The sequence below is a fragment of the Alternaria alternata genome (genome assembly GCF_001642055.1).
Source record: "Alternaria alternata strain SRC1lrK2f unplaced genomic scaffold CC77scaffold_13, whole genome shotgun sequence".
Classification (NCBI taxonomy): Eukaryota; Fungi; Ascomycota; class Dothideomycetes; order Pleosporales; family Pleosporaceae; genus Alternaria; species Alternaria alternata.
This window is the reverse complement of record NW_017306202.1, coordinates 299,882-321,873: the sequence shown is the minus strand read 5'-3', so window position 1 is coordinate 321,873 and position 21,992 is coordinate 299,882. Positions and strand designations below refer to the sequence as shown.

The 21,992-nt window shown below is 51.1% G+C and overlaps 6 protein-coding genes across 6 annotated transcripts; 4 read left to right on the top strand and 2 right to left on the bottom strand.

Annotated features, from left to right (window-relative positions):
• The first annotated feature begins 1,712 nt into the window (after nt 1-1,712).
• On the top strand, nt 1,713-2,954 carry CC77DRAFT_156145 (hypothetical protein). The gene is made up of 4 exons (XM_018530334.1): nt 1,713-2,131; nt 2,182-2,304; nt 2,377-2,607; nt 2,663-2,954. The coding sequence occupies exons 1-4, from the start codon at nt 1,897-1,899 to the stop codon at nt 2,845-2,847; spliced, it is 774 nt and encodes a 257-aa protein (XP_018384705.1). The 5' UTR covers nt 1,713-1,896; the 3' UTR covers nt 2,848-2,954.
• Nucleotides 2,955-3,229: 275 nt separating this feature from the next.
• On the bottom strand, nt 3,230-6,560 carry CC77DRAFT_1021429 (fungal-specific transcription factor domain-containing protein). The gene is made up of 8 exons (XM_018525262.1): nt 6,283-6,560; nt 6,152-6,227; nt 6,041-6,104; nt 5,752-5,821; nt 5,303-5,687; nt 4,347-5,255; nt 4,052-4,295; nt 3,230-4,001 (listed from the first exon to the last, which is right to left on the bottom strand). Exons 1-8 carry the CDS (start codon nt 6,334-6,336, stop codon nt 3,449-3,451), a joined length of 2,355 nt encoding a protein of 784 aa, XP_018384704.1. The 5' UTR covers nt 6,337-6,560; the 3' UTR covers nt 3,230-3,448.
• A 280-nt stretch (nt 6,561-6,840) lies between these two features.
• Nucleotides 6,841-11,300, top strand: CC77DRAFT_991379 (P-loop containing nucleoside triphosphate hydrolase protein; the record flags this gene model as incomplete). The annotated part of the gene is made up of 7 exons (XM_018536350.1): nt 6,841-6,972; nt 7,022-7,113; nt 7,237-7,387; nt 7,437-8,025; nt 8,114-8,709; nt 8,763-9,324; nt 9,372-11,300. The coding sequence occupies 7 exons, from the start codon at nt 6,841-6,843 to the stop codon at nt 11,057-11,059; spliced, it is 3,810 nt and encodes a 1,269-aa protein (XP_018384703.1). The 3' UTR covers nt 11,060-11,300.
• Nucleotides 11,301-12,324: 1,024 nt separating this feature from the next.
• CC77DRAFT_991376 (hypothetical protein) lies at nt 12,325-13,681 on the top strand (the record flags this gene model as incomplete). Its single annotated transcript, XM_018536349.1, has 3 exons — nt 12,325-12,709; nt 12,758-13,033; nt 13,083-13,681. 3 exons carry the CDS (start codon nt 12,325-12,327, stop codon nt 13,679-13,681), a joined length of 1,260 nt encoding a protein of 419 aa, XP_018384702.1.
• A 360-nt stretch (nt 13,682-14,041) lies between these two features.
• On the bottom strand, nt 14,042-15,367 carry CC77DRAFT_1032053 (N-terminal nucleophile aminohydrolase; the record flags this gene model as incomplete). Its single annotated transcript, XM_018526710.1, has 3 exons — nt 14,042-14,907; nt 15,093-15,296; nt 15,358-15,367. 3 exons carry the CDS (start codon nt 15,365-15,367, stop codon nt 14,042-14,044), a joined length of 1,080 nt encoding a protein of 359 aa, XP_018384701.1.
• A 2,898-nt stretch (nt 15,368-18,265) lies between these two features.
• Nucleotides 18,266-20,648, top strand: CC77DRAFT_155770 (histidine permease). Its single transcript, XM_018530331.1, has 2 exons — nt 18,266-18,982; nt 19,053-20,648. Exons 1-2 carry the CDS (start codon nt 18,498-18,500, stop codon nt 20,224-20,226), a joined length of 1,659 nt encoding a protein of 552 aa, XP_018384700.1. The 5' UTR covers nt 18,266-18,497; the 3' UTR covers nt 20,227-20,648.
• Nucleotides 20,649-21,992: the final 1,344 nt, after the last annotated feature.

Below are 21,992 nucleotides of genomic sequence, written 5' to 3'. Positions count from 1 at the left end.
TGTGCCTCAGGCTCACGTCCGAACAATTTGGCGAGGCCGCCGGCACCGCCAGCGCCAGCAGCGTTTCCGCCTTTGCCCTTGTGGTGTGCTTCAGGCTCACGTCCAGACAGTCTGCCGCGGCCACCAGCTCCGGCAGCGTTGCCTCCCTTGCCCTTGTGGTGGGGAGAACGAGTGTGAAGATCAGCCCAGTGAGCGTCGTCTTCCTCTTGAGTCAACTCTTGAGCATCACGGCCGGACACTTTGCCGCGGCCACCAGCTCCGCCGGCGTTGCCTCCCTTGCCCTTATGGTGAGGAGAGCGAGTGTGAAGGTCAGCCCAATGAGCGTCGTCCTCTTCTTGGGTCAACTCTTGAGCATCACGGCCGAAGAGCTTGGCTAGACCACCAGCGCCTCCGGCACCACCAGCGGCGCCCGCTCCGCCTTTACCCTTATGGTGGCGAGCTTCAACTCCACGATCTGCGAGTGCAGCTACGAGGTTGGCCGCGTGCACAGGTCCGCTTCCCTGAAAGATTGTAAGTATAAATCATCCAAAGCAATATCAGCCAACTTACTGGCATGCGTGCTTTGACGGCATTATCGACGGCTTGCTTGTTGTTTGGCACAACGTAGGCTGAGGTTGAGGCACCCAGGGCCAAAAGAGTAAGTGCGGTAAATCTCATTATGAAGAAAGTTTAGATGAGTCTTGAATTGGATGAAAGAATGGATCTGCCAGCAGAGAAGAATAGATGAAACAGGTCTGAGCAGGTTGTGAGAAGGAATGAGCACGTTCAACGCTTGATGCCTTTTCTTCTGGAACTTCGAGATGCTTTATAACTGAAGTATGCTCCGGGGAAGCACAGCGGGTACATGCTTGCTCTCTCCTCCAGCTCCTGAGACATGTTGCATTGCTCACGGCACAGAAGCGGAGTTGACACCCCAGTAGGTTATCGAGTCTACCGCGATGTGACAGCAGTGGAAGGCGTTTGTACGGGAAGCCAAACACGGAAGGTCTTGACGGGCTTCCGTCTCCACCAACGACACCGCCAGCAGTGGACAAGGCCTGTCAGTGTTTGAAGAATACGGTCGTGTCCAAACCGAGCCGCCGCGCAACTGCGTCTAGCCTCAGGTTCCACGGCATTTTACCGATGATTCTTCTGGCTATTGGCAATGCGATCTGTATAGCTTGCTTTGACCAGATGATGATGGGGTTCTGGGGCTCGCATCTCATTGGATAGACTGTAACCGACGAGTTTACCCATGGAACTAGTGCCTCGAAGCCGCGGTTCGCCTCTAGCACAGGCAACTCTTTGACGTTATTTCCGTTGTTCTGTCATCATGCTGCTGGGACGTTTGTTCCATGTGCGTGTCATGTCAGTAAAGGAACCCCGTTTTGGCTGGCGCGCCAAGCTGAAACGATGGTGCCGAAGTATGAACATCCAGTCTTGGCTAAGTGTCCACTTCGAAACCCAAGCAGCGGCTGAACCAACGGAAATGCTGAGACGTCCCCACTTCCTGCGTCTCAGAAGGCTTGGTAAAAGCTTGTTGCCTTAAAGCCTTGTCGCAGACGGGTGCACAAGGCTATTGTTGCCTGGCGTGAACGGAAAGAGATGCCTTACAGGGAGCGACATGCACGGCATGGCGGCATCGTTTGAGATGTTCCGTGTTTCGGTAACCTGCCTCTAGCGATACCCAAAACGTATCGGAGGATGGTGTCGCAAGACTAATCTTCATTCCTTGGGCTATCAATTCTCACTTACTCACTACGCTTTTGTCCATCGTTGTTTTCTTTCATCTTACTCGAACGTTGAGCGGTCGTCATTCTATTCTACATCGCGGGTCGACTAATAATTCTTCTTCCAACGTCGTAAAGACCAATTTTGAATCACATCTATTGTATAGCTCTCGCTGTAAGAGTCACGATGGAGAAGTATACCGATTCCAGCTCTTCGCAAGGCGACTCCGAAAACACCGCCTTTATCACCACACAATACCAGAGAGACGACAGGCAAAGAAGGAAGAGCTATATCTATCTTACACTCTTCAACCTCTTCCTCTTCACACTATCAATGCTTTCATTGATCTGTTCGGTAATGTCGCAAAAAGACTTCTCAGGTCATTCAGCAGCGAAGTTGATGGATCAGTTCGACGTCTTTTGTATGTTCACAGGTCTCGATCACCCGGGATCGTTAGCTAACACAGTCTAGCACCTGCGAAGCATGTTGTCGAGTACAGTCAAACAAAGTTCGAGTTAGCGAACCCATTGAATTCCTCCAAGTACGTTGGCATTACCGACGATGTAGAGAATGCATGGATGGACGTCGCATACCGTAAGTTACTGCTTCTTTTCCTTAGACACCCATACTATACTCACCCAAGGTTCCGTCACTAACAATACGTAGTTCCCGATCAGATGGTTTCCATGGAAGACTTCCCTAAGCTGCAAAAGCCCGCCGATGCCCTTCAAGTCGTAGACCCGAAAACAGGCGAAACAGGATACCGGGTTGGCCTGGAAGTCTTCCACCAACTTCACTGCCTCAACCTGCTCCGCATGTCGACGTACCCAGATTACTACCCCAAACTCTGGTGGAGCGACACGAACGACAAGCCTGAAAAGGTCAGGGCGCACCTCGGTAAGCTCGCGCTCGAACTCGTTCACTCCCGATCACGACTAACTATTGAATCTAGATCATTGTATCGAGATCCTTCGTATGAACCTCATGTGCCTCTCGGACGTTAACGTCTTCACCTTCCACCCGCAAGAGGGTAAGAAGGGGTACTGGCCTGACTACGAGAGCAACCATGTGTGCAGAAACTTTGAGAAGATCAAAGATTGGGCTAACGATAACGCGATGCCTGATCTCGATGTGTGATCTTGTCGTCGTACATAGTCCGGGTCGCGATGTATATAGTCTAATGATATTCGCGATATAATTCCATTGAACAAACGGAAGAGGCTCTCTGGCATCTTTCTTCTCGCAAACTACAATATGTTCCTTTTTTTTTCTTCTTCAATCGTTTCTCGCATGCAATCGATTCGAGTTTCTCGTCCGCACATGAAACAAGCCGTTTCAGTTTCGCAACACGAACCATGCGTTGGGTTCCACTCATTGATCTTGGTCACGCTGTGCTTTTTCGACTGCTTGGGCAGATTTCAAGATTGTAGGGCGCAGCAACGTTGGTGGATGTGAAACCACTCAGGGCTTACATTTTATATCCTGGCACGCTTTACAAGACTGTGAGATAGAGGCTATTGTCGTTCCAAAGTGCTATGTATTGATTTTTGAAGTGATACAAGAGAGTGCTGGATAGTCAAAGTGTTCCAGTGAAGGATGATGATAATATGGCAGCTAGGATAGGGCATCTAATAATGCCAAGAGTAGGGTATATTCCGACGACAAGCAAATGTACAGCTAGTGATATCTATTATTTTCCAAACGCCAAGAGTGAAGCTTGTATTTGTGCCCTTGTCTATTACATGTCGAGATCTGGCATTTGCAAATCGTCGCCCGGCTCCATCATATTCAATAGATAGCGTGATCCCGAAAACCAATCCTGCATAGGATTTTGATTTCCCTGTGATGTTCCTAAGGCGACACCAGATTCGTTCGCGTTGTGAATTGCCTGAGCTTCTCCGAAAGGATTCATGTTCGCCGAAGCAGGAGTGGTGGAGTATGTAGTCGTGGGCCATGCGGTGTCAGGCATTAGGCCGAGCGCGCTGAGATAAGGATCGAACTGAGACATAGTACTAAGATCAAGTTGTGTGCCATCCACAGTTGTATAGTATCCAGAATGTTTGTTCTGTGAAATTCCCCTCACTCGCGAAGCGGCATCTTGTCTTTTAGCCGCTACGTAAAGCTTGGTAACCCGCAGGAAAAGATGGCACATCTTATAAAGCTTATCTGCACCTTCAGAAATTGTGCGACAAGATTCGAGGCTGGTGACAAATTCTGAAAGGGAGTGTATATCAGAATCAACGTCGGATGTGTCTGCCTTCTGGATAGCATTGCAAAATAATACGATGAAGCTATTGTTTTGGATTAGCTGAGCAGCGTGCAGACTGCTGGGGCAACTTACGGCGTGAAGGGCGCCTGGAGAACCGACCAGTGCACATATCCCGACCATAGATCTTCTTGGCCCTTCTTATTGAATTGCGCACTTGCTCTCATGTGCGCTACAAGAGCCGCTCGTGAAGACTCGAGACATTCCTGATTGAATGACATGTTGCTTGGACTCACCGCTCTCTGAATCAGTGCGACGGTTGAATAGTGCATGACAACATCAGAGTAGAAAAAGATGTCTTGAACACGCTCAAAAGAACCTTTTCCCAGATCAGTCAGTTGGTTTTGATGATGGGAATGGGAGAGCTTGCCTTGGATGTATTCGCTAACACCTGGGTCACGCCCCATGTTAGGTGACTTGTGTACATAGCGTTTGTATTGAGACGGTTTCGGAGTCTCATTCGGGGTGTGACCTATCATGCTCGGCCGCTCTGAACCAAGGCTAAATGCATGGCCTGGCTGACTGAAATCCACAAGTGAAGCATCTCCTCGTTCGTACCAGGCTTGGTTGAGAGCATTAACAAGATCGATGGCGATGCGCGTGCGCTCTTCGGTAGACTTCAAAAAGGCAGCAGGGCAGAACAATTTCTCGTAGGTCAAACCCTGTACTCGCGCGACCTTAATCCAGTACGAGAGCATGTCGCTTGATTCGGGATTCTTGTCGTCAGGATTACTCGACACAACGAACGGCAGAGATATGTCCCAGTCCTGGAGGATGCTTGAGCGACCCAAGCGTAAAGAAAGGGTTTTGTCGAGCATATATATCATCCAAAAGATTTGGATCTTCGTTTGACGGTCTTCCGGGTTGTCGTTGACCATGGTGTTGATACGATGGTAACCTAGGCTTTGACACAAGCCTGCTGCACTCGATATCATAGTCCAACATAGAGAGGGTCTGCACTTCTCAACCGCTTGTGCTGCACCAAGTACCAAGGCCATGATGTTCTCATAGCTTGCTGGCAAGCATATAGCCAACTGCGACAGGGCCACTTCTGTCTGCCTCCTGCATATGGTGGCGTATGTGTAGTAGTTAGTAGTGTCCATGTTGACTAGAGGAAAGACCCGAAATTCGTTGAACACATTCTCCAGAACGCCAAAAGTGAGCACGCGTCGAGCGGCGCTACAAGTTTCTGGGTTATGATATGCTTCGTAGAAAATATCTTTAAGATTAGCCATCCGCAAGAATGGAAACACCACCGCAAATGCCATAGTTGGATATTCTGATTGCATCAGCACTGAACGAGATGTACAATATGTAGCGTCTTACCACTAGCCTTTTCCAAAGCGTAGCACGCTGTATCCCACGGTGGGCGCTCTAGATTTGCAGGGTCAATGTCGGCAAGAGAGTTGTTGATCAGGTGGTTGGAAGACGCGTTATTTTGGCCCTGCTGAGAAACCATCTCTGCAAGAGCAGTAAGCGCCATCTTGACTTCTTCATTCTGGCCGATAGAGGGTGTGCTCCCAATAGCTTGCGCCAACATCGCTCGAGCATAATCAGACTGGCTGTTGATGGAGCTCTCGCCCTCGAATGGCGCGGGTGTATGGGCATCAACGAGACCACTTCCTGGACTTCTGGAAGGACCAACCCTACTCGACCGCGACTGGCTGCTAGTATCGTGGGAGTCTTTTTGGAGGTCTAGACTGCCAAGCTTCTAGAATGTTAATGTACGAAGTCAGTGTATGCTTCACGTGTTGTTCGTACATGGGAGTCTTTACCGTTGCAAGACTAGCAAGAACATTTTCGATACCTGCTAAACGGTCTTCAATTCGATCAATCTTCTTCTCGCTAAGCGGAGTCAGTCCTGATCAGATTACTCAACACCAGATCCGGACAACTCGGTTGATTGGCTGCAGCGGACTTGACATCCCGCAGTACGCGACCTGAGAGCGCCGCGAAGTCGTTTAAGCCCATGCGAACGCACGTTTACCCAGGAAATCGGTAGCAGTGTGGGTACGACTGGCGCCACAAACGATGACGACTACGCCACAAGCGATTTATACGTACTATTCTTCAGAGATGTGGACCCTTTGTCGCTGCGCCTTCTGCTGGGGAGGAGTTGTCTTGCAAGCTGCACGAATCAGCAGCGATCCTCGGAACATGCCAAGTAGAACATACCCAATTTACTCGCCTTGCAGTTGGAACATGGCAGGCCTCTATCGCAACGTATCTTGCGCGTTCGGCAACTATCGCACTAGATGTGGATCGTCAACGTGTGTGCCGCCCTTGATATTTCTTATGCGACTTACCGCACGCTTGGACATAGCTCCATCAAGCGATCCATCCATGTCGTCGTCTTCCATGGTGGCGGTTACGCAATCGGTGCCGCGGTTGTTCTACGCGTGAAGTGCCAGACTGGATTGTAATGTGGGTGTGTGCGGAGGACGGACTTTTCGGGATCCGCGGCTTTGCGAATTATCAACGATGTCATTACTCACAGCTAGAATCACGCCAGCATAGGCAGCAGCCTAATATTGCGAAACAGAGCCTACTCGAGTGAGTCAAAACTATAATGCTGTGAAGCCGAATGCTGCCACCAGGTTTCACTAGCAGAGATGCGAAGAACGCGCAACCCCGTGACTGGGCCGAAGATTTCAAAAATTCGCCGATTGGCTCGCATTACTCGTATACCGATCCATAAAGGAAATATCCAGCCGCTTGCGACGCCCTTTTCCGAACGCCTGTTCACCGCGGGTCCGGGCTTTGCAAAGTCCGGACGCAATGTTCAACTTCATTGAGATGGCTTTAGATATCGGGGTAGAGCACTGCTGTCTGCCTACCCGCCGCATGTAACATTCACATCAAATATGTCGCCAGATAAGGATTTGCTTGATACGCCTGGGCAGAGCACAAGCGATGACGTCAAGAGAAGTACAACACCAACAGACAAGAGCGATGACGCGGTTGGGGAGCCAAAGGGAGGTATGGGCGGCTACGTGGTAAGCATGCTAGGCAGAACTAGAGAAACGCCGAAAATAACGTTGTCAGCGCATCTTCAAATATGCAGATCGCACTAGTTGGGCGCTCAACATCATTGCGTTTATCGCAGCAATCGCCGCTGGAACCTTACTTCCACTAATGTAAGTCATACGTGCACGCCATCTAGGTTTGTCATACAGGGAGATAAAGGGCTGTGGAATCTTACAGCGCTTAGCCTTGGTCACTTGACAAACACACACTAACCTATTCTTCTCATTTTACAGGGACCTGGTCTTTGGGAAATTCGTGTCAACATTTACTGGATTTGCGACGGGCTCGATTAAGCCGGCACAATACCGCTCAGAAGTGGACAAGTATAGTCTGTACTTTGTGTATCTCTTCATTGCAAAGTTTGGGCTGGTCTACATACACTCGGTAGGTGGTAAACTATTCGTATCGCTGAAACTTATGCTTATGTTTCAAGGCCTTCATCTCGATCGCGGCAATACGGACCACTAAGGCGCTAAGACTGGACTTCATACGACACATTCTTCGGCAGAACATTGCGTACTTCGACTCAGATGAAGCAGCCTCGGTCACAACTCAGGCTACGACGAACGGAAACAACGTTAACAATGGCATATCTGAGAAGCTCACGTTAATCATTCAAGGTGTATCGACCTTCGTCTCTGCATTCATCATCGCCTTTGTCATACAATGGAAGCTTACTCTGATAACGATAAGTATTGTTCCAACAATCATTGTCGTGGTTGGCGTCTCCATAGGTATTGACACCAAGAACGAGAATCAACTGCTACCGATCTACTCCAAAGCTGGACAACTTGCGGAAGAAGTCTTCTCGACAGTGCGAACAGTTCATGCGTTCTGGCTTCATCCATTGCTGTCTCGCAAGTACGACAAGCTTCTTGGCGATGCTCAAGAAGTGGGCATGAAGAAGTGCCCGAACTATGCCGTTATGTTTTCTACCGAATTCTTTTGCATCTACGCAGGCTATGGATTGGCCTTCTGGCAAGGCATTCGCATGTTTGCCAGGGGTGAAGTCAAAGAAAGTGGTACGTAATGCGTCAGATGGGACTGAGATGGAGCTGGAATGGATGAACCCGCCAAGTCATGTAGCATACGATACTGATTGCTCAACAGGCGACGTTTTCACTGTCATTCTCGCTGTCATCGTCGCAGCAACTGCTATGACAACCATCGCACCTCAAATCATTGCTTTGACGAAGGCGGCTTCATCAGCCGACGAGCTATTCAAGACCATCGACCGGAAGTCTGAGATTGACCCCTTGAGCGATGATGGCAAAATACCAAATGCGTGTAAAGGTGTCGTCGATATTCGCGGCCTCAGTTTTTCCTATCCAGCTAGACCCGACATCACAGTCCTGAAGAACTTGACGTTGTTGGCACCTGCTGGTAAGACTACAGCGCTGGTAGGAGCCTCCGGTAGCGGAAAATCCACGGTCATTGGCTTGATAGAACGTTGGTACGACCAGGCTAGCGGCACCATATATCTCGATGGTACGGATATCCGGGAGCTCAACCTGACTTGGCTGCGTACGAACATCCGGTTGGTACAGCAAGAGCCAGTACTGTTCTCCGGCACTGTCTACGAGAATGTTGCGTTCGGATTGTCCGGCACCGAAAAGGCCAATCTGCCTGAAAGCGAGCAGCGAGCGCTCGTAGAAAAGGCCTGTAAGGATGCTTATGCTGAAGAGTTTATTGAGCGACTACCCAAGGTTTGTTGTGTTGCTTCTCCCATTTTCACAGAAAATTCCTTAACGTTAGATAGGGTTACGATACACAACTCGGCGAGCGCGCTATGAACCTCTCAGGTGGTCAAAAGCAGCGCTTAGCTATCGCACGATCTATCGTTTCAGAGCCGACTGTCCTCTTGCTAGACGAAGCCACTAGTGCTCTCGACCCAAAGGCAGAGAAGATCGTACAACAAGCGCTTGAGCGGGTCTCCCGAGGCCGTACTACAATTGTCATTGCTCATAAGCTTTCCACCATCCGAAATGCCGACAATATTGCAGTCATGGCTCATGGAGTTGTGGTTGAACAAGGTTCGCACGACGAGCTCCTTGCTGAAGATGGCGCCTACGCCCGTCTTGTCAAGGCTCAAGATCTTGGGCAAACAGAGGGAGAGGAGCAGCTAGATGAAGATCATACTGCGGAAAAGGTGGATCTAGTCCGAACACAAACTCGAGCATCGGCTATTGGTCAAGAAGCGGAGAAGCCAGAAAAGGACAACATCAACTACAACCTGCTGAAGTGTACTTTCATAGTCCTCAAGGAGCAAGGTGATCTCTGGAAGTGTTTCATTATCTTGGCTGTTGCAACCCTAGTCGGAGGTATGTTACCATATCGCTTAGACCTTCCTGTTACTAAAGTGCGACAGGAGCAACGTATCCTGCCCAGGCTATCCTCTTTTCTCGCGTTGTCGAAGCCTTTCAATTGTCTTCAAACGAAGCAGTAGATCAAGGTGACTTCTACTCCTTGATGTTCTTTATCGTGGCACTTGGCAACTTCACCGTCTACAGTGTTGTTGGCTGGACCAGCAACATCGTAGCGCAGGTTGTCGCGAGAAAGTTCAGACGCGAAATTTTCGACCTTGTCCTCAAGCAGGATATGGCGTTCTTCGATGACCAGGATAACGCGAGCGGCGCTTTAGCATCAAAGCTCGGGGCCTATCCTGATAGCTTGCGAGATTTGATGGGCTTCAACTTGATGCTTATTTGTATCAATGTCGTCAACATCGTTTCCAGCTCGATCCTTGCCATTGTAGTTGGTTGGAAGCTAGGTCTCGTTGTGGTATTTGGAGCCTTGCCCTTGATCGTGTTCTCCGGGTACCTCAGGATCCGACTTGAATTCAAGCTCGAGGATCTCACCGGCAAACGTTTCGCCAGCAGTGCTGGTCTCGCTGCTGAAGCAGTCTCCGCCATCCGCACAGTTTCTAGTCTCGCGCTCGAAAGGCAGATCCTCGCACGCTACGAAGGTCGATTACGCGGCGTTGCAAGAGACGGCATCAAAGCTCTAGTGTGGACCATGTTCTGGTATGCACTCACACAATCCATCTCGTTCCTGGCAATGGCTCTCGGTTTTTGGTACGGCGGTCAACTGATCAGCACGGGAGAGTACACGACTACCCAGTTCTTCACAGTCTTCATTGGTGTCATTTTCTCGGGAGAGGCTGCTGCTGCCTTTTTCTCGTATACCACGAGTCTGACCAAGTCGGCGACTGCTGCAAATTACATCTTTTGGCTGCGCAGATTGAAGCCTGCTGTACAGGAAGACGCGTCGAAACCACCGTTCGACGACGAGAAGGACAAGGGTCCAGCACACGTCGAGATGCAGGGCATTGACTTTGCCTACAAGTCTCGGCCACACGCAAAGGTTCTCGGAGGTATCGATATTGACGTACAACCAGGTCAATTTATTGCCCTTGTCGGCGCTTCGGGCTGTGGAAAGTCGACGATGGTCTCGCTTCTCGAGAGGTTCTACGATCCCGTTACAGGACGCATCACCTGCGATGGCGTTCCATTGATGGGTCTTTGTCCGCGCAAGTACCGCCGAGGTGTCTCTTTAGTTCAGCAAGAGCCGGTTCTGTACCAGGGATCAGTCCGGGATAACATCGCCATGGGTGTCGAAGGCGATGTGACTGACACTCAGGTTGAAGCCGCAGCCAAACAGTCCAACATTTCAGACTTCGTTGCGTCTTTGCCAAACGGGTTTGCAACGATGTGTGGCAGTAGAGGCACACAACTATCTGGCGGGCAACGTCAGCGTATCGCTATCGCTAGAGCGCTGGTCCGCGAGCCGCGTCTGCTTCTTCTCGATGAAGCCACTTCCGCGCTTGATACCGAGTCCGAGAGGGTCGTCCAGGCGGCGCTGGAAGAAGCGCAAAGTGGCCGAACAACAATAGCGGTAGCGCATCGTCTCAGCACAATCAAGGACGCAGATATGATCATCGTCTTTGCGAAGGGAAAGATTGTGGAAAGCGGCACACACCAGGACTTGCTAGCTAAAAAGGGTGTATACTACGAGATGTGCTTAGGCCAGAGTATGGACCGGGCGATACCCATATGACAGTCGAGCAGACAGGACTGAGTGCTTTCTTTTCGTCTGAACTGAACCCAAAATTAGAACCGTTCATAGACTGTGCGATATGCAACATCACCCGCTCGGCTTCGTTACTCAAGTTTCGTGATTGCCGATGACTAGTGAAGGCCTGAGCGGGATTTTCTGCTGTGGACATCTGACGCCATACCTAAGTCAGATTATGACATAATATCGGTTTTAACTCCAGCGCCGGAGGACAAGAGAGCACGCGACAGTAGATGATTCGCGATGCTGCCTGAGGAGACGGACGTTGTTGATGCGGAAGGCCGGTGACCCGCGACTGCGTCATGCTAATACCTCGCTTATCGACCGGGGTTTGCTCCACTTTTGGCTTCCTTCTTCTCTGTAATCTGACCCTTCAACTGTTCATCGCGACAGTCGATTTCCATACCTACCATCGAGATGCTAAACGCGACGGTTCCTGCACTTTTTTGCCAAACAATCTAGACTGGCCCTGCCGCCGGACTGAACTCCGCTGTACGCGTCTTCAGATAGTTCCGGCGCCGGCTGGACCTACGCGGCGCGTCATGGCTTTAATCTTTAGAGCCACCGCCTTAATCCGCAAATTACACAAAAAGGCTGGTGTGTGGCTCTAACAACCCATATGCCGCTGCCGCGCATGTGGAGGTGCTGAAGCACAACGCGATCCATCATCGTCAGGTCAAACTGCCAAGACGTCTCACAAAATCGCCGCAACCAACCACGAACTCGAGCAAGCAATACTCCTGGCACGAGCGCGTCTTAGCATCGCTCAAGTCAACAGTTTCATGCCTTTTCTTGACGATCGCACACTGTGTGCTGTGGCTGTTGGTGAGCCTTAGTTTCAAGGACACACTCGACAGCCCAATAGCAGATGAGCCGTTTCACTGGCATACTCCGCACAGCGCTGGGGATCAAGGCAGCTCCGAGCTGACCCACTGATTCGCGCTTTGGAGACGTTATGCGACTGAGACTAGTGACCCTGACGGCAAACTCCCAAGCCGTCATCCCACATTGATAGCATTGGCGTCTCCATCTTCCGTTGCTTCACTTTCTTTTCCACTTCTTGATTGATGTGGATTGTCGTTCCTTCAGGAAATCAGGCTCTATTTTCGTTCCTCCGTCGACCGGATACATTCATTTCGGTTCTTAGTCCTGGGGACATTTTTTTTACCCTCTTGTAGTTTGTTGATGTTACTTGCGCGAGCGCATTTCAGTTTATTTACTACCTAATAACTTTTGTTACATCAATCATGGCACGCTATCAACTCCGAAGGCCATCCCCGGTCAAGGTCTTCCCAAAGCGCATTCGTCAGGTCGATCCTGTTGCAAGTACGATGCCTGCTGCCGAAGCTGAAGAGGAAGAAGGCCCAGAGAGCCCAGATTCACCATTCAGCAGCCCATCAACAGTCGGTGACATATCCGAGAGCGAGGATTCGGAATCCGAAGACGAGGCCGAGCCACCATCACCGGTTGAAAGCGGTGCCACAGCTGCATCTACTGCAACTCTGGATGCCACTTCAACCCTGAGTGCTACTTCAACTGTGGGTGCTACTTCAGCTGCGGGTGCTACTCCAACTGCGGGTGCTACTTCAACTGCCGCTATATCAATGCCAACCTCTTTATCGGAAAACAAAAGTTCGGCTACGGCTGTGCCTTCCTTCACCTTTGGCAGACCATCTTCAGGAAAGGATGCACCACAACCCCAGATTACCGGGTCCACACTCTCAACTGCTGTTCGTCCTACCATAACGTCAACCATCATCAAGGAGGTCAGACCAACAGACCCTCCGGAGCTGTCTTCGGCAATAGCTTCAGTATCTCTAGCTCCGCCACCTGTGAACACAGCTGAGCCAGAACTTTCCGGCGAGAGTAGTGTCCCCCAAAGGCTTCCACAACGAGAACAAGAGCCTATCATGACAAAAGACGCCATGATTGCAGCAATAGTGTTGGGTGTACTTGGTTCGTCACCACCATTCTAGTTGCTACTATTCCATTGCTAATAACTGAGTAGGTGCATTAGCGCTGCTTGTCGCTGGAGTAGTTTTCATCAAGCGCCGCAAACGTAAGCACAGTTATATCGATGCGGATCCATCATTCGAATCCTCCAATCCTTACGCACCCGCCTCCATCCCACCTCCAGAGACCGCACACGTAGGTACCGCATCTTCGATCTTCGCGCGTCTCAATGGCGGCGACGGTGCTGGCGGAAACGGTCATTTGACCCGATCCACCGACCGCAGCAATACACTATTCGGTCCAGGCCCATACTCCCGCCCCGAAACCGTTTCTACCGAGCGCTCAACCCGTGTACCACCAACGCCAAATCCGTTTGCTGATCCACCCCTCAACAAAGCGTACGATGTACTAAACAACCGACCTAGAAGTACGACGCTTACGGATCGCGGAAGTTGGCAGCAAAATCCCTTCAAGAATCCAGAGAGCGAGCGATTCGATCCTTTTGGAGAGTTGAAAGAGAAGGCTAGAAGGGAAAGGATACGGTATGTGGAGGATGCGAGACGAGAAGCCGAGTTGAGGAAGCAGATGGAGCAGAAAGAGGCGATGGGACTCCGGCCGGATGGTATACCGTGGGATGGCGGATATCGGTGATGATTGGGACGAGTATGTGTGCATTTAACATGTTCGAAGGCTCGACATGAGCAGGAGCTGTGTCTCCGTGGCAATTCAGTCTCCAGCGACATACTTCACACGCGCGCACTCGGATACCCTTGTAAGTTTACCAATAATAATACAACACAATATCTATTATCTCACATGGCCATGGTTCGTCGTACTAGCACTGGTAAGAGCGGAAGCCCACAACACGCCAATCGCTACACATGAGAATCGCACTGAAGTGAGGTCACACAAGTCTGGAGAGCATTACACAGACGTAAATAGGTGAACCAGAACTAGAAACACTAGGGATCCCCCCAAAGCATATGACCAAACATTCGTCAGTAATTATTGCTATTTGCTTGACCCAACTCTGTCATCAAACTTTGGATCTCTCGCGTTCAAACCCTCGTCATATTGAAGCTCCTCTTCGCGCTCGATGCCATCTTCGTCCACCATAAGTGCGCAATTTCTCTTGATCAGGTGCCATTCTTTCTCATCATATGTTGTGGGCTCAGACGCGATAATAGTATGTTTACCCATCATGCCTGCTTCCCCAATCTCTGTGCCCGCATCCGCGCTCCCACCATCCTTATTGTCTGGGTTACCAGGGTACTTTGTATTCAGGGTGCGGCCCGCGAACTCTGACCAGTACAGACTCGGTGGCTGCTGTGAGATATGGTTCCGAAAACGGATAGCGAGCATCTTCGTACCATCGGTGGTACAGAGATTCAAGGAATTTGGTGTGTTAGCTTCACCGAGTAGGTTCTTTTGGAGTGTGAGAATTTGAATGACGGTCTTTTGCATGGCTTCATGCATTTTCTTCAGGGGATATGCTTTCTCCCAGCTTTCTTTACCACCACTGTTTGTAAGATTTGTGATGTAGAGAGCGGCAGCGTGCTCAGAATCTGTGCTACCAAGTACGTTGCAGTATGCGTCGAAGGAGAGGAGGGACGTCATTTCTCGGCGAATAGAGGAAAAGTTTGAGATGACACCATTGTGCATGAAGACGTGGCGACCGAAGACGAAGGGGTGGCTGTTTACTTGCGTTACGACGGAGCCGCTTGTGGCGCGGATGTGTGCGAAGACGCATTGTGATTCGGTGTTGTAGCAGAGAGACTTGAAGTTGAAGTCGTTGATCGGCGGCGATTGGGATTTATAGAGGGCGGGACGAGGACCTGTGACATTCTTAACGTAGGACGAGGTCGCTGTCGTGTACCCTGGGTGTGTTAGCAGATTTCCGGGACCTGAGTGTTCTTGTAGCGCTGTCTTTTCTGGGACTCCAGGCCTTGGGCTTTCCGGAGGTACCTCGCCTTGATTCTTGTGACTACCAAATACACGTGTATTATGATGTTGTACATCAAGAAAGCCATATGATGGTACAGGGATACGATATGACACGTACAAGCAATTCCGAGTCCGTCCATATTCAGTAAAGAGTTGCGCATCCGCATCAACTCATCGGGTGAGTCATCCAGGTCCTTTTCTTCATTATGGGGCAGTAGATGCGGCAGATAGTGCTCGGAGCATTGCTTGCTGATGCTGTTGTCTGGCGTGATGAGAACGTCTGACAGCAGACATGGTTCCGTAGGAGAAATGTATGCAAACCCTTGGTGTAGGTATACGAAGTCAGTGCATGTCTCACATGCGATTTGAACAGAGACACTTACAACGACACATGATGCTTGATGTCCTTTGCGTTCAAAGGACGTGTTAGCATTTGCGATTTTACGAAAATTGCAGGATCAAGAACGGACTTTTGTAATGGCACGGATCTAGAGCAATATTCTCTTCAGATACTCACCGTGTATTTCAATGCAAGATGGGTCGTACAACAGTCTTGACGATGCGACCTTAGTGACGTGGAGCCTTTTTGTAGGTGGGATATGTTACGAGGATGTCAGGACGCGCGTGAGGGCACGTATCACAGCTGGAGGACAGGAATTTGTAAAGATGAAGAAGTGAGGAGATGCCGGGCACAAGACGAGAGAGCGGGGATAACGACGATAAGGACGCGCGTGATTTTTGTACTCGTAAAGAATAAGACACGACTTGTTCAGGCTGCAAGAAGGACCTGGGTGGCTGAGCCCGTGAGGCTGAGACGGCTGACGGAAAGCGCCCGAGAGCTAAGTACAGGAGTTGCTAACACACAACGCTTGTATGCGGAAAGCACGATGTCGTGGCGCGGGGCAGGCAACAGGAGTGGGGCGCGTTGATACGAAACTCCTGTTAAGCACCAACGCAGGCTCTGGATGATGGCATTGCGAGGCAACTCGTCGTTCGAAACGTCTTCCACCAGCACTTTGTAAACAAGGAAAAAGAGTCAAGATCGTGGTTGGGGGCGTGGTCAAGATTACAAGATCTGTTTTAAACCCTGGCTCATACAGCCGATGACGACATGTTCCCTGAGCGGTAGGAACAAGAGAGGGCCAGTATAATCCCCAATAAATGCGTGTCCAGAGTGCCCGAGTGAGCGTAATGGTATGTATTGGCTGCATCGCAAGCTGTCCGCAGCGAACAGCGATCGCCGCGCGAATATGATCTCCCTTGCCCTGGATTCAGGGTCCGTCCAGAAGTGTCTCGGAACAGCGGAAGCAAGGGAGTGTGGGCCATGAACGGAGAACTCCACTATTCTGGAGCTGATAAGGAATGACTACGATTAAAGATTGCTAACGTGGAAGCGTGACTAGTTTCCATATTGCTTGTGTGCAAATAGCGACCAGCACGACGGTCGAGACCAGAATGCAGTGTTGCCGCGGAAAAGCTGTGAGCATTGCCATGGTGTTGTGCTAAAACGCTTGCAGGCGGCGATGGTGACCTAGATCTGAGCATTGTAGGGCTTAGCGAAGAGGGAATGTACACGCGGCAGCCATCATCGATTGATCCGCCACAACGTGCCTGAGATCGAGAACGAAGAACAATGTGATTCCGACAGTAACACCTTGCGAGTCGTGTCTGTGACAGCAACGCTCACGCTGCTAGATACGCCCCAAGAACAATCGTACGTATGGAAAAAGGTAATCGATTCCGTCTTGTGCGCTGTGCGACGCCTGGTAGACTCGATGAGTTGCACTTCTTTGCTCGGTGGCTGCTTGCAAATGTCTGCCATGTATCGTCGCTTCGTCCTTGGAAAATCGGCAGAGGGCAAGCAGGTGCGACGAACCGACGATGAGCCGGAGCCGGAATCGGAAGGAAGATTTCTATGCTGCTACCGTTACTCCCATTCTTCACCTCACCTCTTGCCCTCTGATAACGCATCCAAAAAGGCCCCCCTCCTACAACACGGCGAATAATTAGGGCTGCAATGTAGACACAATGAACGCGATTGCCGCTCAGCCCACAATCGGGCGATGCCGAGGACCCAGCGCTTTTAGGCAAAAAACAACCGGACGCTGAGGTGAGAGGCTGAGCGCTATTCCTTTCGAGTTGACCAGTATGAGCATTCCGCAGAATCGGCTCCTAGGATTCGCTACTACACCTGCTGCGGATCTTCCAAGCCACCCGTGGGCAACTGATATGCAGGCAGTTTTTTCGAATTGCAACTACAAGGCGACGCGAAGGGCTTTGAACGATTACTATCCATGCAGGAGCATATCTCAAGAGATGGCGATCAATTCTTTATCGTATCGAATTTCCGTGGCAGAAGGGAGAAGGACCGACCCATAGCACATACTGTTCGCACAGTACAACATGCCGGCTTCAGGGCGGTACTTCTCACGCGCGATGCCGTCATTTCATTTGTACAAGGCTTGGTCTCCCGCAATGCCAATCTCTCAACGCGCGCAAGGCACGAATCAAGCACCGTGGCGTTGTTCCTTGCTATCAGCCGAGCCCCGGTCCAGAGGCTTCGTTATGCGGCTCCCCTAGACACATGTAGCTGGCGGCATCAGACGACCTCTTTCTCACAAAAGATGCGAGGCTCTATCAGCCGCAAAGCGCCACGCCAGAAGTAATCGTACCAGACCCCGGATTCCCAAGAGCCTGGTGTGACAAATGGCTCGCTAGCTGGTGCTCGCGTCTGAGGCTGCGTTGCCTTCACACGCCTCTCATGCAGCCACTCGCCAGCACCGGAAGCCCGCCAACTTAGCAAAGCCCGCCGCGCTGGATTACGTTCCCTTAACTGTCTTGAAATGGCGGAGGACCTGGGCCCTGGTCGCCCGCCCCAGAACCTGACCCAGGCGCGCCTGCCCATGGGCAAACAAGACGTTTGCGCTGCTTCGCTGAGCCCGTCTTGTCACCCACCCCGGCTCAGTAGGGTGGCGCCGTCCACGCCGCTAACGAGGGATGGCGCATCCCCATTCGCGTGCCACAAAACGAGCGGGGTCGCTACAGCCGGGGTGGGTTGAAAACTCTGTGCCGTCGAATCCCATGCCCAGAATCGCGGTACATTTACTACGCCGCAATCAGTTAGTCTTCGCCGTCCGCCTAGCGTCCCACCAAACCGCTTTCGAGTCGTAGTCGCATCGCAGCGCTCACCACCGAGAGGATCCACAGGCAGGGCAGACTGGGTGTGCCGCGCCTGTCTCTCGTATAAGTACCCTGCCTTTCACCCCAAGGGTCCTGGTTTCGATAAGGGCAATCTCACTTCCTCTACCACGTTGTAGCCTTCCTTCTGTTCACTGGCATCCAGTGCAACTCATCTTGTTGTAGCTTTAGCTGCTCCCCCACGCGACTGATAGTCGATCCCTCCCCCCCCCCAGCGTCGACTCCAGAGCGACAAATCCCAATACCTGAAGCGACTTTCCATACGCGACATTACTCCCTTGCGACAACTTACCCTTTGCCTAAAGCGACAATCCCCATTGCAACCATGGCCGAGGACAAGAAATATTCTGGAGAGTTCGTCCGCGAGACTTATCCTGGTGACGATATCCAACATGGCCAAGTGACCGACAACTCCGACGACTTGCAGCGTCATCTTGGTAACCGTCAAATCCAACTCATTGCGATTGGTGGTTCTATTGGAACTGCTCTCTTTGTGTCCATTGGAGGTGCTCTCAACAAGGGTGGTCCCCTCGGTATACTCCTCGCATACACTGGATACTCTTGCATCATCGCTCTCGTGAACAACGCCATGGCTGAAATGGCCAGTTTCATGCCCGTGTCCGGAGGTTTCATTCGAATGGCCGGACACTGGGTCGATGAGTCCCTAGGCTTCATGGCCGGCTGGAACTTCTTCTTCTACGAAGCTCTGCTGATTCCTTTCGAAATCACAGCTCTCAACATTGTGCTGCGATACTGGAGAGATGACATACCAGTCGCTGCTGTCTGTGCGGCCGTCATCGTTCTATATGCGTAAGAACTACCGATTAGCCTTGAGGGCGATGTACTACATACATAGAGGACAGAAACTAATTATTTCTAGTGCTTGCAACATCTTGGCTGTAAAGGCATACGGTGAGGCAGAATTTTGGCTCTCTGGAGGCAAGGTCCTGCTGATCCTGATTCTCTACTGCTTCACCTTCGTCACCATGGTTGGAGGTAACCCTCAGAAGGATGCCTATGGCTTCCGACACTGGCGCGACCCTGGCCCAATGCCCGGCAGCAGCGATCTTGGACGTTTCGAAGGCTTCCTAGGTTCTCTTTGGGCTGCGTCCTTCTGTATCGTTGGTCCCGAGTACATCTCCATGGTCTCCGGTGAGGCTAAGCGTCCTCGCGCGTACATCAAGACCGCGTTCAAGACTGTGTACTTCCGATTTGGTGCCTTCTTCATCCTTGGTGCTCTTTGCGTCGGCATCGTTTTGGCATACAACGACCCAGAGCTTGTCAGCGTCTTGGCAGCTGGTGAGAGCAGTGCTGCTGCCTCTCCCTACGTCATTGCTATGAAGAATCTCAACATCGGCGGCCTTCCCCACCTTGTGAACGCCCTCTTGATCACGAGTATCTTCTCTGCGGGTAACACGTACACTTACTGCGCGACTCGCAGTCTGTACTCGCTTGCTATTGAGGGCCGTGCCCCCAAGATCCTGCGCAAGTGCACCAAGAACGGTGTTCCGATCTACTGCTTCTGTGTAGTCATGATCTTCCCGTTCTTGTCTTTCCTGCAATTGTCGGACGACTCCGCCAAAGTCCTGACCTGGCTCACCAACATCATCACTGCTGGTGGTGTCATTAACTACATCGTCATGTGCGGCACCTACCTTGCTTTCTACAAGGCTTGCAAAGTTCAAGGCCTCGACCGAAAGACGCTCCCTTACTGCGGTTACTTCCAGCCATATGGTACCTGGATTGCGCTCTGCTTCGAGATTTGCGTTGTCTTTGTGTATGGTTACAGCACCTTCAAGCCCGGCAACTTCACCCTTGAGTCTTTCTTCACATACTACACCATGGTTGGCGTTGCCCCGATCCTGTTCATCTTCTGGAAACTCTTTAAGAGGACCAAGTGGCTGAAGCCACATGAGGTTGACCTTGTCTGGGATGCTCCTCTCATCGATGCCTACGAGGCCTCCTTCATCACACCACCTGTCGGCTTCTGGACTGAGATGTTGCAACTTATCGGACTGAAGCGTAACGTCCCCGTGGACAAGCGTGCTGTTTGAATTGCTTTTAGCGAATCAGCGAAACCTGTATAGCAGAGATATTCTGTCATGATCTAACGCCATTGGATAGATTTTCTATCGCCAGAAGCCTATGAACACTGGCTGCGCTCTTACATAAATACTATACCCATTCATTCTGCGAACATCGAGATATGGCAGCTTGCGAATGATTCCCGACCTCCGCTATACCTATGCGACAAACAGCGAGGCCAAAAAAAGGATACCCAAGCGACAATGTACCATGGATTTTCGATTGTGATTAATATATTGCAGCATCCTTCCTAATGGCCTACGCGACACTACTGAGACGACAATTCCAATGCGACACAGTCTTAAGAGATTTCCTATGCGACAACGCTACCATGTTCGTAGCAACGCTGGTGATGCATCTGCCGTCACGCACCAGCTTGCCTAGTGTCGTATGGTTCAGCACACTGACGGCTTTTGACCTGCCAAGGCACGGCTGAGACCATCCCTCAACGACGATCGACATTTCGCATACGTACGTTTATTGGAACAAAACACCTGTAGACTGCGGTCCATCCGCCTGGCTTTTGGGAAGTCGCCCGAACCCTAACGTGGCATCAGAGAGCACTTATTAGGAGGCTCGGCAATGCATTCCGCGCGACTCACTGCCACTGTTGCGCTACTGCTACTTCCACCAGACACAGCCCACGACCATGTCTGCCTCGACTCGCCTCGCCCAGCCCCCTTGTGCGCCACTATCAAACAGTATCAATCCACCCACACTTGTATGCAGCCGCCTGCTTCCGGTGTTGGGCCAAGGTCTCCGGCTGTTTCTGGATGCCTCGAGCCTACAGGTCATCGTTGTTAGTAGGGCGCCATGCGAGATGTCTCACTTGCCTTATCATCAGGCTTCCGGTGCTGCTACACGAACCCCTGCCATAAGCTCGTCAGAGAGGCTGGAATTCTTGAGGCAGAGAGTCAACGATTCGCTCGCTTTGTGGCTTGTGTACGCATCTGCGACCGTGCCACCAACGCTATAATACCGCTGCACTTATCTCGGACCTTCTACCAAGGAAAGAGAGCGTTTCAGGCCATCTTCAGCTTCACAGGCGTCGGTGCGCAGTATATACGATCGCTCTCGACGTCCCGAAACGGCCAATTGATCCCGTCGCCAATATCCCGGTCCCGCTCGTGGCGCACTATAATCCCACGCCCACCACAGCTCCGCACGTTTGCATTGGAGCCTCTATCTACCGTCGGTAACGCACTATTCATGCTGCACTTTGTGGTTTTGGCTAGATGTCCGTACCTTGCAGGACCTTCTCCGCAATTGATAACGCATGTGCTCGTCGACCAGGATGATAAGACGGCTCCATCTTTCCCCGCATTGTCCACATCGTGAGCTGAACATATTGGTGTATTTTCGAGAAGATGGCTGAAGCCCAAGCTCCATCTAAGATTGCGGAACCGCCATACAATGCTTGGACACTCACGCTCCAGTATCTACACCGAAATTGAACTGGACAAATTAGCAGAAAAGGGTAATATACAGACTCAGCCTACTAATCATCATGTCCACCAGATTGAACAGTATGATCTTTCCCGTCGGAAAGCATCTCTACTGTAAAACCGCAGCACTGCCTACTCCTTACTCGGCAGATAAACACCTCAATATCGAATTGGCATGAGCGATGGTAGTTATCTTCGTGAGACGCACCATATGTGCTTAACCATGGTACAGTATACATTTTTGACACGGCGCTGTCCGAGCCAGACTGCCATTCTGTGGATGGGTACCA